The sequence below is a fragment of the Tiliqua scincoides genome, chromosome 2, assembly GCF_035046505.1.
Source record: "Tiliqua scincoides isolate rTilSci1 chromosome 2, rTilSci1.hap2, whole genome shotgun sequence".
Classification (NCBI taxonomy): domain Eukaryota; kingdom Metazoa; phylum Chordata; class Lepidosauria; order Squamata; family Scincidae; genus Tiliqua; species Tiliqua scincoides.
The window spans coordinates 154,149,342-154,163,658 of record NC_089822.1 but is presented as its reverse complement, the minus strand read 5'-3'; the positions used below and the strand labels follow the sequence as shown (position 1 = coordinate 154,163,658).

General features: G+C 41.3%; 1 protein-coding gene across 1 annotated transcript in view; it reads left to right on the top strand.

The window, feature by feature from the left end:
* Window positions 1-7,423, top strand: part of CACNA1G (calcium voltage-gated channel subunit alpha1 G) — a 221,334-nt gene extending 213,911 nt beyond the window's left edge. The window contains exons 33-34 of the mRNA XM_066614932.1: window positions 890-1,059; window positions 6,489-7,423. Of these exons, the coding sequence (XP_066471029.1) occupies window positions 890-1,059; window positions 6,489-7,349 (1,031 nt within the window). The 3' untranslated portion in view covers window positions 7,350-7,423. The remainder of the gene's footprint in view (window positions 1-889; window positions 1,060-6,488) is intronic.
* Window positions 7,424-14,317: the final 6,894 nt, after the last annotated feature.

Genomic DNA, 14,317 nt, shown 5'->3' with positions numbered 1-14,317 from the left:
ACAGCAACGCAGCTGGGAGCTTCTACGGAGGCAGTTCTCGGTCACTTCCGCAGCTGCTCCCAGCTTTGTTGCCATCCCCCCCCCCCACAGGGAGACAGTGAGTCTCGCTGCTGTCATTGGGAGAGAGACTGGCCTCTCTCCCAGCGATGGCAATGAGAAAGGCTCCAGGGGTGGCCCACCTCTGAAGCATTCCTCGGCATGACTGCTTGGCCACAATTACTCAGGTGTAGCAATCATTCCTGAAGTAATTGTGGCCAATTGGCCTTGCCAAGGAAGACTCAGGGGCAGCCAGAACCTGCCCTTGGAGCTTTCCTTGGTGCAGCATGGACAGAACGGAGCTGGTCACTTCCTGAGAAAGGCCCTGGGGGCAGGCAGGACTCGCCCCTGGAAACTATCTTGATGTAGCTGATTGGCCGCACTGGAAGTAATTGCAGTCACATCATCATGTCACCATAATTCCAGTTTGGGTGGGGGGACAGACATGTTCCAGTGTGGCACAGCAGTTCATTATGACACTGGCCCTCAGTGCCACCCCAAAAGTTTCCTTGAAGTGGTCCCCAACATTTTGGAGTAAGTTCACAGATGATTAAGAAAGCTGTAGAGGGAGAGAATCACCAATTTATCTCCTCCACTTTGAGCTCCCTGCACTCCCTGCAGACTAACCGCACATGAGCCTAAGCGCCTTTTGCTCCCAAAACAGGATCTTTGGATTGAAGAGATCTTCTTCTTAGCCAGAAGCCAAAATTGCACAGGTTCGTATACACAAGCAAACAGATAACGTGTTTTTTGTTTGTTCTTTTTAATAGAATTTCATGTGAAAATGAATTAAGGAATTGAATGTGTGATAGCCAAGCTCCTAATTTCCCCTTCTCTTCTTCTCAATCCTCAGGCTCAGCTACATCAGTGTGGTCTCAGCCTGCAAACATTGATGCTCTCCTACAAATTCCAAGGGATCTTTTCCACCATCTCAAACCCCAGAACAGTCTTAACTGGGAAAGCAAATCCAAAGTCCCTCCACCTGTGCATTCTCCTTCTGCAGAGCGGTTACTTCGCAGGCAGGTAAGCTCAGCTGTTGCTCTCACGAGGTTCATGTCAATGTATTGGCAAGTTGTGGAAGTCCATACTGCTAGCCTTCAGGGGTTGACAGAGGAAGCTACAGAATTTCTCTTTGTCAAGAACAACAAGTTGACAGCTGATTCTGTGAACATGTCACAGTGACTGATACAGGACAGCTCTCATTACAGGGCTGTGTCAGTGCCTCTGGACAGCTTCAGCATTTTTAGTTCTTTGGCAAGTTCACACAGCTGATGGGGCCAGCAGGCATTGTGCAATCTACACAACTGGCTTCCTGGAGTAAGCACAGAGGTATTGTTGAGGGAACAGGACATGCCTTTTTCTGGACAAAAGAACAAAATATATCCTTTCAGGTCCCTTACTCAGTAGGTCCCGCTAACCATGTCTAAAGCCACCCATATGATTTTTCTTTCAATCACTTGACCTTACGACTGGGTCACGAGAAGCTCCCATAGATCAGTTGATCACCTGGCTGAGCTTCACCTCTGTGGTCCACCACGATTAAACACATCATGGGATGTGTATAAATTTGGGTATTTCCATTAGGTCACTATATTTTATTTGATGCCATTACACCAAATGCTTTATTTACCAGCACCAGGAGCTTAGAAGCAGGGCACTTTTGGATAATTTGGACTTTTGTCCACATTTGTTTAAAACAATTCAATCTTAGATTGAAAGCATGCGATGCAAAGTGCCAGAGATTTTTTTTTATTTTTCATTTTTCTAGTGACGTATTATGCAAGCAATTACTTAATAGCCTAGTTTATTCAAGCCATTACTTTCCCTTTCAATAATGACAAAATCAGGCAAGTAATTTATTGAACCGCTTAATGTGAATATGAAGCCCCAAGGTGAGTAGTTTACATTAATCTAGAATTAAACTGACAGGATAAATTCCTAAAGCATATTAGTCCAGTACTGAGCCAGCTTGCCCAGCCTAGTGCATACTTGCAAGGAATCTAATTGATTTCACGGTGCCAACCCACGAATGTGATCCTTGACATCCAAGGATAAGTGTTCAATCCTTTGAATCAGAACTGCCAGAATAAGGGCTCATCTTAGCTGTCATTTTTTCATTCGTTGTCACTCAAACTAGTTGCTAAGCATTTTTAGATATCAGGCTACAATTAAAAGGATTTAGGCTAGCCTTTTCAAGAACTGTTTAAGGGCAGAATTCTGAATGTGTAGATGATGCAAATAGACAACATTTCACCTGAGCACATATTCTTGTGTCAGTGTTGAGGGTCTTGAGTGCATTCATTTAGCATACCTAGAACCTGAGGGCCGCTCAGGACCCACACAAAGCCCGTTCTAATTCTTCACTCACTAATGTAGGAAATACTAGGCTGTTAACAGCTGCTACAGGTGACCACCCAAGGAAAGATGTGAAGTTGGGGTAACAAACTGGCTCCCAGATCATAGTTTCCAGGGCACCCCATCCCCTGAATCTTTGCTTACACGTCTAACTATGTGATATAGCATTAACTGAAGGCCTGGAAAAGGCTCACTGTAGAAGTGTTCTAAAATGACAATATTTTTATTCCTAAATCACTGTACTAAACATTCTTAATAAGAAGAAACTGTAAACAGGCTAGTATCTTGTCCTAGAAGTATTTACTGTGCTGGTCAAAGAGTTACCATTACCACCACCAACTGCATTTATATTCTGCCTTCCTCCAAGAAGCACAGGCTAGAGTCCATCACCCTATTTCCCTGCTCTCCATTCCCTTACTTCTAGGAGGCCTCTTGATTGCCCATGGCGCACCTCCATGGTGCAGCTGAATTGGTGCATGTGGAAGGGGATAGAATTGGGACAGAAGTTCCCTACTTATGGAGAGGTTTTCCCAAGGTCTGTTTGTCACTTGAAAACCAGGTCAGAAAAGCTGGTTCATGGTGGCCAAGCATTATCACATCTGTGCAGAAGCATCATCAAAGGATGTAATGTGCTGTGCAAAAGCCTGGATGCAGTCTGTAAGTCAGACATCCATAACTTGGAGATCATGTGTACACATTTTTTGTGTCTATTTATTCAGCCTGTTAGCTCTTTCCATCTCAAATGTGCTGAAGGTAGAAAAGGGTAGCATCAGGTTTCATTGTTCTGTTATAAAGCAGAGAATGCCAGCTTGTAAGTAATATTACTACATAGTTCATATCCGGCTATAGATTGGCTGCCTTTCTTGCTCTTTTTCCAACAGTGGCTGCCATTGCCAGTCAAGTGGGTGGGGGAGAGAAAGGAGGATAAAAGTGATGAGAACAATGTTCCACCCATCATGGTACTTGGATAGCCCCTTTCCTTAATACCTTGCAATTCTGGTGATCCTTTTCCATCACTTCCATTGCAAGAAGGTATGTCCAAGGGCACCATCTCGGGAGGGCAGGGTAGGATCAGTTTCCTGACCACCATACTGTTTCAGACTATGAGTGATTATTCTTCAGGAGCATTCCTGTTTCTGGTCAGCAAACTCATTCTACACAGTTCCTCTTCAAATAAATTGTGTTTTGCAGTGTAATTGGGAATATATCAAGCAGCATCAGCTCCTGAACACTGCTAAAGGACTTGGTCAGTTTCCCACTGAAATTTGCAGTGGCATCTCTGGAGGAGTCTCCTGACCATCTAAGGGCCCAATCCTATCCAATTTTCCAGCACCAGTGCAACTGCAATGCACACCCAAGGTAAGGGAACAAATGTTCCCATACCTTGAGGAGGCATCTGTGACTGCCTCCCCCCCCAAAGGACATAGTGTATGCCCCATTGGCACTGGAAAATTGGATAGGACTGGGCCCTAAATCAGTAGTCTCCAAACCTCAGGACTGCTGCATTTAAAAAAAAAACCTTCCTCATTGTGCACAGTGCTTACTGGTCCATGCTACTGCCTCCTACCTTGCCAGCTAGTCTTCTTAAAAAGTCACTCCAGGCAGCTGCTTTCACCTCAAAATCAGGGTACAAAGCCTGCTGAGGTGATGGAACCGGCTGCCCAGTGCAACGTTCTGAGAAGATCAACTGGCAAGAGAAGAGGCAGTAGCGTGGAATGGGAAGCACCACACACAAAGGAAAAGGTTTTTTGCAGGCACTGGATCCAGCCTGCTGGCCAGGGTTTGGCACCTGCTGATCTAAATGAATAGCCACTGGCATTGATGACTTTCAGTCTTTTGGCTAATCTTTTTTAAAAGTGTGTTTTATGTAGTTAGTCTCAAAGTTGTCTTAGCAGGAGATCTGTTTATGCAGCTGCTAATGTGCTTTATTATTCCATGCATTGCATGCAATTTTTATTTTATTTCTTCCTCTCTTCCTTCTCCACTTTTGTCCTTTCCTTGCTATGTGTGTAGTTAACCCTTGTTCACCACATCCCTGGCCCATGTACTTTCCTCAGTCACTGATTCTCCTGACACTCAACCTCCCCTCCCTTTTCTTGGTGCTATAGCATAAGTCATACACCCTGGAAGGCCTGGCAACTAGTGACTAATTTCCTGATGAAGATTAGTCCATCGAATGCATTTAAGGAGCAATAAAGCCCCATTCTCTGTTGAGGAACATGCTCCCTACCAGTACATTGTAAGAGCGCTTTTCTCTAGAAGAATTCTGTTCCGTCTCTTTGGTTCATGAACCAGAACTGGAAAAGAAAGGTGGAAAAACAAGCCAGGCTACTGCTGTTAACATGCGTATTGTTTTTCAGGGAGTGAAATCGACCCATTTTTAAAAATTCAATAAAAAAAGAAAATTCTTACTAGCAACAAAGATATCTGAACACCTGAAAATAAATCTTTCGTGTTATCCAATTATGTATTTTCATATTAACACGCGCAGAACTGTACACACAACGGCTTTCACCATCACAGTTTCCATAGATTTTGCTCTATGTTGAGAGGAGGTCAAAATCTACAGTCATTTCTTTCATGAGAGCTGTTGCTAGTCTTGAGGCTCCACAAGGAATGTCATGCCGGTCCTATAATTCTGTGTTTTTAAGAGCAGAATTATTGAACTGAGTGATACATCCTTAGAAAGAAATGATTGCACACTAGAAGCTGAGCAACAAACACCCCAGGAGGGCCAGCAACAGAGTGCTGGAAGCTGCCACCAGACCCATTCATGACGCCCCCTGCTCAGCTTCAAACATCCCCATAGCCACTTGCTCACTTCCCACCTCCCCAAAAGGCAGCTCTCCATTTCTCATTCTCTTCTAGAAAGAAAACATGCTCTCATGCTGATTGTGTGGAGGCAAACTTGACCTTTATCACATCATTTTAAAACAAAATTCAAATATCTAAATGTTTTATTTGTTTAAAAGATTTATATACCACCTTTCCTATTCTCCAGGCAGTTTTAACAACAATGTTTACTTTTTAAAGCTTCCTCTTCAGGCATGTCACAAAATTAGCCCATAGAGCAGCCCACTGTAGGGCTTTGTGACTTTAACCAGCAATAGGTCCTGCTAGAGTAGGTGAGACTTATGCTGGCATACAGAGCATTGAACAGTGTGCCTATTGAAATTCAGTGCCACATAAGCTCCTGAATGCCTAAAGTACTGTTACAGATAACATTGGTGATCCACTTCTATTTAAAGTCACTAGGCAGCACTCTTCCAAATGCTTTTTCTGGAACAGACAAGTTGGGTCTGATTCAAGTGGTTCATGTAGACTGATTTGGAGCCAGTGCTGTTTCAAATGCAAGTATGGTAGTTTATATGAAAGAGGAAAGGAAGATTTGGCCTACGGATGAGTTTAACTAACAAGTCAATAAGATGCCTGTGCTGTCAATTCATCTCAAAGTGCCATTAAAACTAATCTTTTTATAAATTTATTTTTATTACCTGCTTATTAAAAATGCCGAGTTAAGTTAAACTCCTCTTTATGAACAAACACACACACAAACACACACACACACACACACACACACACAGAGAGAGAGAGAGAGAGAGAGAGAGAGAGAGAGAGAATACCCTTTACTTGGAATGGATAAGTCATATTTGGCTAATGCCCATACTGTAGCTATGGACAGCTAAAGTTGTTCCAAATTTTGCCATGTGATCCTTCCTAGTTTACATTATACATTTTCATATAGAACCTACTTACACTAATGTGTAAAAGACCCAGTTTATACCAGTGGACAATAGGAATGCTGTACGTGCATGTACAAGTTGTAGGTTGGAGAGCTAAACATGAACTTCATATGCACAGTAGACAGTGTGATAGCAGTGTTGTCATAAACAAAAGATGAAGTGCTGAAAATGCAAGGTGTGTAGCTAACTGGTCCCTGTTTCTACTTCTGGTGTTGCTACGACTGAAGTTTTGTTGCAGTCGAACCCAAGACTCATTTTGGGTGCATCTTATTATTTAAACTTTGCTTAGATTAACCTTTGTTTTATGTGTCTGTTGCCTCTATTTCCCTCCAATTCCTTGGCATGTCCATCCAGATGGCAATAAGGAATGACTCCTCAGATACTCATAGCTCAGAAAGCAGAGAGAACATCCATGCTGAGGTGAGTGAAGTGTCTGATCCAAATTTGTCAGCTCCATCCACTGAGGATCTTTCTGTCACTCTGGTGCCCTCAGAAGCAAGGGAGCCAACCAGCTGGGGGCGATCGAGTGTTCACACGCAACAACATTCCCGCAATCAGTATAACATTTCCAAGCATGTGCCGGATTCGTGTGCCTGTACAGACTCCCTTCAAGAACTTCCTGGAGACCCGATGGACCAAGAGGTATCAGAAATAAACAGCTCTTTTACTTCAGGAACTTGTTCAGCCATGAGTGCCTCTTCAGTGGTTCAACCTGAGACCCCTAAGAGAAATGTAGGCAACAGTGGCACTGTTACCTTGAAGGACCTGAAGAAATGCTACAGTGTAGATACGCAGGGTCTTCTTAAAAAGCCGTCATCTTGGTTAGATGATCAAAGGAGACATTCCATAGAAATTTGTTCCATGGAAAACAGTCCTCAGCATCATTCCACATCTAGCTCTTCTGGCTTCATAAGTCAGGTCTTAAGTGAAATGGAAGGCTTGCAAGGAACACGGCCGAAAAAGAAACTGAGCCCCCCCTGTATATCAATAGACCCACCTGATGAACAGAGTTTGTTACTGAAGGGATCACGTGCCACATCACCTTCCAGTGCAGACATTTGCTTACGAAGACGGGCACCGTCTTGGGATTCCAAGGATTCTGTGGATGCAGGGGACTTGGCACTTCCAGACACTCTGTCAGTAACTCCAACCCCAAAGAAAGACTTGTTGAGACTTCCTAGTTTTTCCTACGATCAAACAGATGCCGACCCTTGAGTTTATTTTTGTTGTTGGTGCCAAATATTTCTTTTCTCCCTCATGTAATAAATTAAACCTCTCTATTCTAAAATGGCACTGATTAAAAAAAAAATCCAAAGAAAGTTTAAAAGAGCTAGCTGGTTTAAGAGAGGTTAAGCTATATCATGCTTACTTAAGCATAAGTTCTGCTTGGGTAAAAGCAATACATTGTTCAGAGTCTATATGTATATTCTATTTTATTAAATTAATTGAACCTAGTATTGCAAGATGTAGTACATTTTGTGGCTTAAAGACCTGGTTTATTCTGTTTTATGTATCTCAGAATATTCCTGAGATCACATCGTGTTTTTTAAAATGAATATTTTAACCTTAAAAATACATATTTAATCTTCCCCGTTTTTGTTTTTTTTACAAAGCACAAGATGTAGCCATTAGTGCATTACTGAGAAAATGTGTCCCATGGTCAACCAGAAAATGAGAAGAATATTTGCAATTATAATGGGATTCACTCACCAGTGCCCTCCCCTTTCAACTATTTTTCGGTAGAAAATAGCCATTTGGATATTTTTACAAATGTAATGGCATTTGAAAAAAAATAATCTCCAAAATAAATGTTATGATGAAATGGAGCAACAACAAGTGCACAAGCTAAAGAACATATTGGGTAAACACAGAGCTTTGCAAAGGCATTTGTTATAGAGAGAGTTCAATTGTTTCTTGGCAATACACAACACTGTCTTATGCTCCATTCTTTTCTATTGATTGCTGTAGCTGTTCCTAAAATCTTGTTGAGCATGAATGCCTATGATAAGAGTCACTTCTGTTGCCCTTCCTATATATGCCGAGTGTGTCCTGGGAGGCGGAAATAGCTTGTGATGCTGCCGGACTTTGTCATTAGCCAGTACCTCTGGAGAACAATCTCATGTGCTTTGCTCATTTTCTCCCTTTCCTAGTAGAAGAGCAGAAGCCAGCAATGACAGCAGCTGCCTGCAAAACCAACCCAAGTTGGCACATCCTATCTCCCCTGTGCTCCAGGAGATTAAATACCATTCCACCCATTCTTTGCTGGCATCAGCTGTCCCAGTTTTGTGGTGGTAGTTTTGTCATTCCTTTCTGTGCAATCACACATTTCAATAATAATAATAATAACAGGTATTTATATACCGCCTTTCTTGGTCTTTATTCAAGACTTTATTCAAGGCGGTTTACATAGGTAGGCTTTATTTAAATCCCTTATTAAATAGGGATTTTTACAATTGAAAGAAGGTTCTTTCTTTCAAGAACCACTACATTCAGGTGTTTCATTCCGATCTGGCTTCACATTCTGGCCTCCATCCTCTCACGCTCAGAGCAGATGGAATAGCTCGGCTTCAGCTTGTCAGCTGCTTCAAGGTCGCACGGTGCCGGTGGCCTCGAACTGGCAACCTTGTGGATGCTGTCTTCAGGCAGACGGAGGCTCTACCCTCTAGACCAGACCTCCTGCCCACAATTACTTCAGCTGATTTCACACAATTACTTCAGCTGAGTTCATCAATAACTGCAATAAACAGCAAATTAAGCCCCTGAATATCATCTGCATTTATCCTTGGTCAGTACACCCATGGCTAAATGTTAACACAATGTCTTCCCTGACAGTCACTCCCTCTAGTGGTGGCCATACAGTGGCTAAATAGGTGACTAAAATTATTGTACTTTTATGCTGCAACCTCACAGACATTCATTCAGTTGTATTTATTTCAGTGGAATGTACTTCCACGAAAGAGGCTTAGGGACATAGCCATAAAGATGAAAATGAATGATCCATGTCACTGAAAATTGACACTTTTTGCACCACTTATCTCCATACTAACAAAAGCTTCACTTGCTGAATCTCTGTGCATCAGGCTGCTTTTTAAAGGCACAAATTAGAAAAATGTCACCAGCCCTACAACAATTGTGTACAATATTCTCCTAGTAGCCAAGGCTTTGGTTCCAGGCTCAGGGACTGCAAGCACCATTGCCACACGACATCGCCCACTTGAGGTTTGCCAGTTAATCCCATTAAGTAGAGAAGGTCAGAGAAAAGTTATCTATCCTGAGATAACAGTAAGGTCACCTTATATCTGCAAATGGCTTTTATTAGCCATTTAGCCATACCTACTGGCTAACAGCAGCAACTCTTGACTGATTTCTTTGCAATATAGTGATGAGGCTAATGTAGGCATGGCATAAATCTGGAATGAACACCCAGATGAGTCCACTAGTGGCAGTTATCACCTGGATGGTGATTGTTAACACCAAATGATTTTCCAGTGCATATGGCATAACACTCGCCCGTACCAGAATTGGTGCTGGTTATGCTGGATGGAAGTGATGTTTGGCCTCATTTGGTGATGATTTGCAAAGTCCCAGTTTCTGCAATGTTCTAGGCTTGCCTGCCTCAAGGCACCTTTTATTCTGGTGCCCAAAAAGTGGTCATAAATTTTGTTTGAAGAATAATTTGCCCTTTTAATTTGCCAGCCTAGGAATAAAGGTGTTCCATTCCCTATACCTCACAGTGATGATAGCATGTGATCTGTGTTTATCAAACTGCAGTAAAGGGGCTGCAGAGAGGACTGATACAGTGAAACAGCTTCTACTGTCACTTGAAACCAGTATTCACCACTGTTACCTTCGTGGGAAACAGCTTTCACCCAAGGGTATGATCCACCAAACCACACTTCTACACACCCTGTCTTCATTGCAGAGAAAAAAGCTTAATTTGTGCCAGTGCTTAATTTGTGCCAGAGCTTAACTTTGGAACAGGTGGAGGAAGGATAAATTAAAATGCTCCCAAAAATATTGAGAGTCCCTACACACCAGGAATTAGGAGAAAGGTTTTCAGATCAAAAGGTATCAAAAGGCAGGCTTAACTTGAACTCCAGCACCTCTTTTCCTAGAACCTAAGCAGCCTGATATGTCTACAGCGATTATAGGATGAAATGTTTTTTAATTCATCAAACAACATTAGATGTTTTTGAATTTTATGGCCATTATACCTAGAGATTTTAACTATCAGTGCTAAGCAGTGGAAGTCCCTGTCCTCTATATATGCTGCCAAGAAATCAGCAGAGTTTGCTTTGCACAATGCTCCTTCCAGAAAACTCCCAGGGCCACAGGCTGAATCCTTCGTTATTATACTTGCATCCTGCTCTTCCATTGAAGAGCTCAGGTTCGCATTTTATTCTCACAATAACCCTGTAAGATAAGTTAGGTGAAAGAGAGAGAGATTTGTCCAGGGAGGTCACACACCGAGCAGGGAAATGAATTTTAAATGCCTACATTTTACACTCTTGCCACTACACTGCAACAGCTTGTGCTCTTGTCTAGTGCCTGCTAAAAAGAGTGCAGCAAGACTGAAGAAAGGGATGGAATTTCCTACTACACCTCAAAATTCTGCTAGGTTCTTGTCACCATCAGCAGCTCCTTGCACTGACCTAAGGAGCTAAAGCCATCAAAGGGTGCAACACAGAGTTAGCTTTTCTCATATCCTACTGTCACATTCCTTCAATTACCTATATCAGCACAGGACCAGTGTTCCCCACATTGTACCATGTACATCCAAATATCCTAAGGTCTGCACTGGCACAATTCATGAATGTTTGTGCAGTGCCTAAGCCTGTGTTCACACACACAGCTGTACTAGTTTTGCTCTTTCTTGCTCTTCAGGTTTTCAAAGAGTGCTTCTAAGAATATGCCCACACTTTTACTAGACTAGTTCCATTGACCAGCTGAACCTGCCTCCATGTAAATGTATTTAGGACTGCAGGCTTGATATATAAGATTCAAAGCTAAAAGAAATTCTGGCCCATACACTCATATTGTCTCATTTGATCTAAACAAAACACATAATTATCTGCATAATTATCAAACATCCCAGGCGTATTGGACCTTTTCATAAAATTATTTTCCAATCTCACTACTAGGTGATTGTATAAATCAGGGTGGGTGGGAGCATACTGGCTGTATAATTCTGCAATTTGGTAGTACCTCCTATATAGCTCTCCATGATAACATAACCCAGTCTCAGCGTCACTTATGCTTGTGCAGTACTCTGAATTATCCAAATGATTTTTTGATTCCAAACCATTGAGTTTGAAAAAGAATATGAAATATTGACTCCAACAAATTAATCTGCTAAAAACAGTCGCTGGTAGACCTACCAATAATGTTAAAGTAAGCCCAATTAGTCCAATTCTTTCAATTAAATCTTTCACTGTAATTTTCTCTGATGGATATGGAAGGGGATAATAAAAGACGGCACAGTAAGACTGAAATATTCTAATCCTTTGCTGTTGTTTTGGGCTCCAAATGGTTTTCAGTTTCTTCTGTGTATCAAAGTCCAATACAGACATTTGAACAATCCATGGTGAAAGGATCAGGAATGCCACAATTGATATCTGTACATTGGGCCATCATGTTTGCATAGGGGTAGGCACACATACAGCCCAACTTTGAAGATCCCAGTCTTTATCAGAACAAACTGATGTGGTGGTAGAGCCCTCCTATGTGGTGGGCTCTACACGTATAGCATACAATGAAGCAGTGAATCCAATGCACAGATATCAAAATTCCAGCAAATGAGCAAGTGTGATCCCAATCTTGTCACCATGCTTAGCCCCAAAGCATCCACCTAGAGCTTTGTGATGATGACTCGGTACCCAATCTGATCAATAGTTAAAATGTACAGTATTGGTTTGGCCGCAGTGCAATCTATGAAGTCTAGATACACAGTATAACTTCTGGGTAATGCAATATTTTCAGAGAGAACTACAGTGCAAGATGTAATCTATACTGAAATCGCAAAAAACTGTAACAAGATGTTCTGTTTTCAGTGCTTGGGGATTTGCCCACTTGCAAGCTTTGTGTTAAATATCAATAACACAAAGCGTTTGCTTCATAAAATCATGTTCAATGATGAGAGATCAATACAAAATTTACTGTAAACTAATGTGTTCAGGAAAAAAAATGCATGTACATTACTTTGTGATACAAATATTTTCTAGCTGCCCTTTTAAAAATCCAATCAGTACCACAGTGTGTGCAATAATCTTCAAGGAGTTTTCAATACCTTTGGAATGGGCTTTTTTTCTTTTTAATAGAACTTGACTTTTTTAAAAAAACAAAAAGGTTCAAAAAGAGATATAGACTAATTATGTAAAATGGTTATGTTGATAGTTTTTTATATTTTTGTAGAAATCTCTAGAGTAATTGTTAAGCCTGCCAAGCATCTTGGAAAAGGAAGAGGTCTGATATAGGGATTTTAGTTTAGAAGACGTGAAGGCCAAATCTGGTCCGAATTTATGTTGTTTTGCTTTCTTAATTAATGTGTTTTCCAACCTTAAGATTAACTTGTGAGAGAAAACTGAGAACTTAAATTGAGCTTCCAGTTCTAAACACATGTCAAAAAGGCCAGTCACATGACCGGTTCACAAGAGATGCAGGTCATAGGCACACCATGCTTTTACACAACAGCTGTCCCTTCCAATAGCTCTTGTGAAAAAAGTTTTGATCGTGGACTGTGGCATGGAACTTTTGCTGCTGACTTCTGGAGGAGGTGGAATAAATGACCTTAGTTAAGTACAAGATCCTGTTCCCATTGATTGGTACAGTTTGTATATAGTGAAACACTTCTATTTATGACAGCTGACAAGTAGCACAGCAAGTTATCAGTTCACCAGTACAATTAATAAATGAAGACTGCAGTCCCAAGCACTTTTTCTCTACAATATATCCAGATGAACACAGTGGGTTTTCTGATTACACCCACACATTCGGTGCACACATGTCAACAGTGAGACTGCAATAAGCCAAATCTCTGTGACTTGGGCCTGCTACCATGTAGACCACAGAGATGCACTGCTTCAAGTTTCTCTAGACACTGCAATCACCAACAGTGTTGCGGAGCTTGGCTATGGAATATCAGCTGAATGACCAAATAGATAAAAAAGTTTATAAGTAGCTTGCAAATAGACTTTTCATTTTTTATTTTTATTATTAGAAAGATAAATATTTTTTTCCTATAAATGGTTTTGGTAACATGCTAATTTATGAAAATATAACCCATTGACAGTTGATTAATCATTTTTTAAAAATCATTAATCAGCTAAATATCTTGACTCGCAGCCCAGTCCTATGCATGTCTACTCAGAAGTAAGTCCCATAAGAGTCAATCGGGCTTACTCCCAGGAAAGTGTGGATAGGATTGGGCTGTCAATTGACAGTCCTTACTGACAAGTAATGGATGCATTAGATCAGGGGTGTCAAACTCATTTCATACGGAGGGCCACATAGCATTCATGATGCCTGCTGAGGGCTGGAAGTGATGTCATTAGGCAAGAAGTGATGTCATTAAACAGGTCATAACCAAAAATACTTTTTTCTCACTTAGGAACTCATTAGCTGCAAATAACAAAAGAGAAAATATACAAATCTTGATCATATTTCAAGATATGGGAGAGCCCAATTTTCATGTGGGCTGCCCTTTCAGTAGTAACACCTCAGCACTAATCAGTAGCTGAAAGCCTGAGGGCAGTATAAAAAGCTTCCGTGGGCCGCATCCGGCCCCGGGCCTTATGTTTGACACACCTGCATTAGATTATCAGGCTATTGAATGATAGTTGCAATCATTATACGAAAAACATGCTTCTGTGAATCCTGTAATCCCTGTTGTCTCCAGTACAGTGTTGGTGACCTGAGTGTGTTTAGAACTGGATCTCTATTTGTTCTATGATGCTGCAATTCTAAATTGTTTTTTTAAAAATGGACTGATCTAAAGTATATTTCTCCTGGTCAACCCAAATGACAAGTACTATCCAGTTTGTTTTAAAGCACACCAGCACTTTAATATTGTGGGTTTACTGTATACTGGTAGGAAGATGTTCTGCTTTCACCAGTGTATGTACGTATGAGGGTAAAGACTTGCTACCATGCCTGGGGGGAAAAACGGACAATGTAAATTCCATACT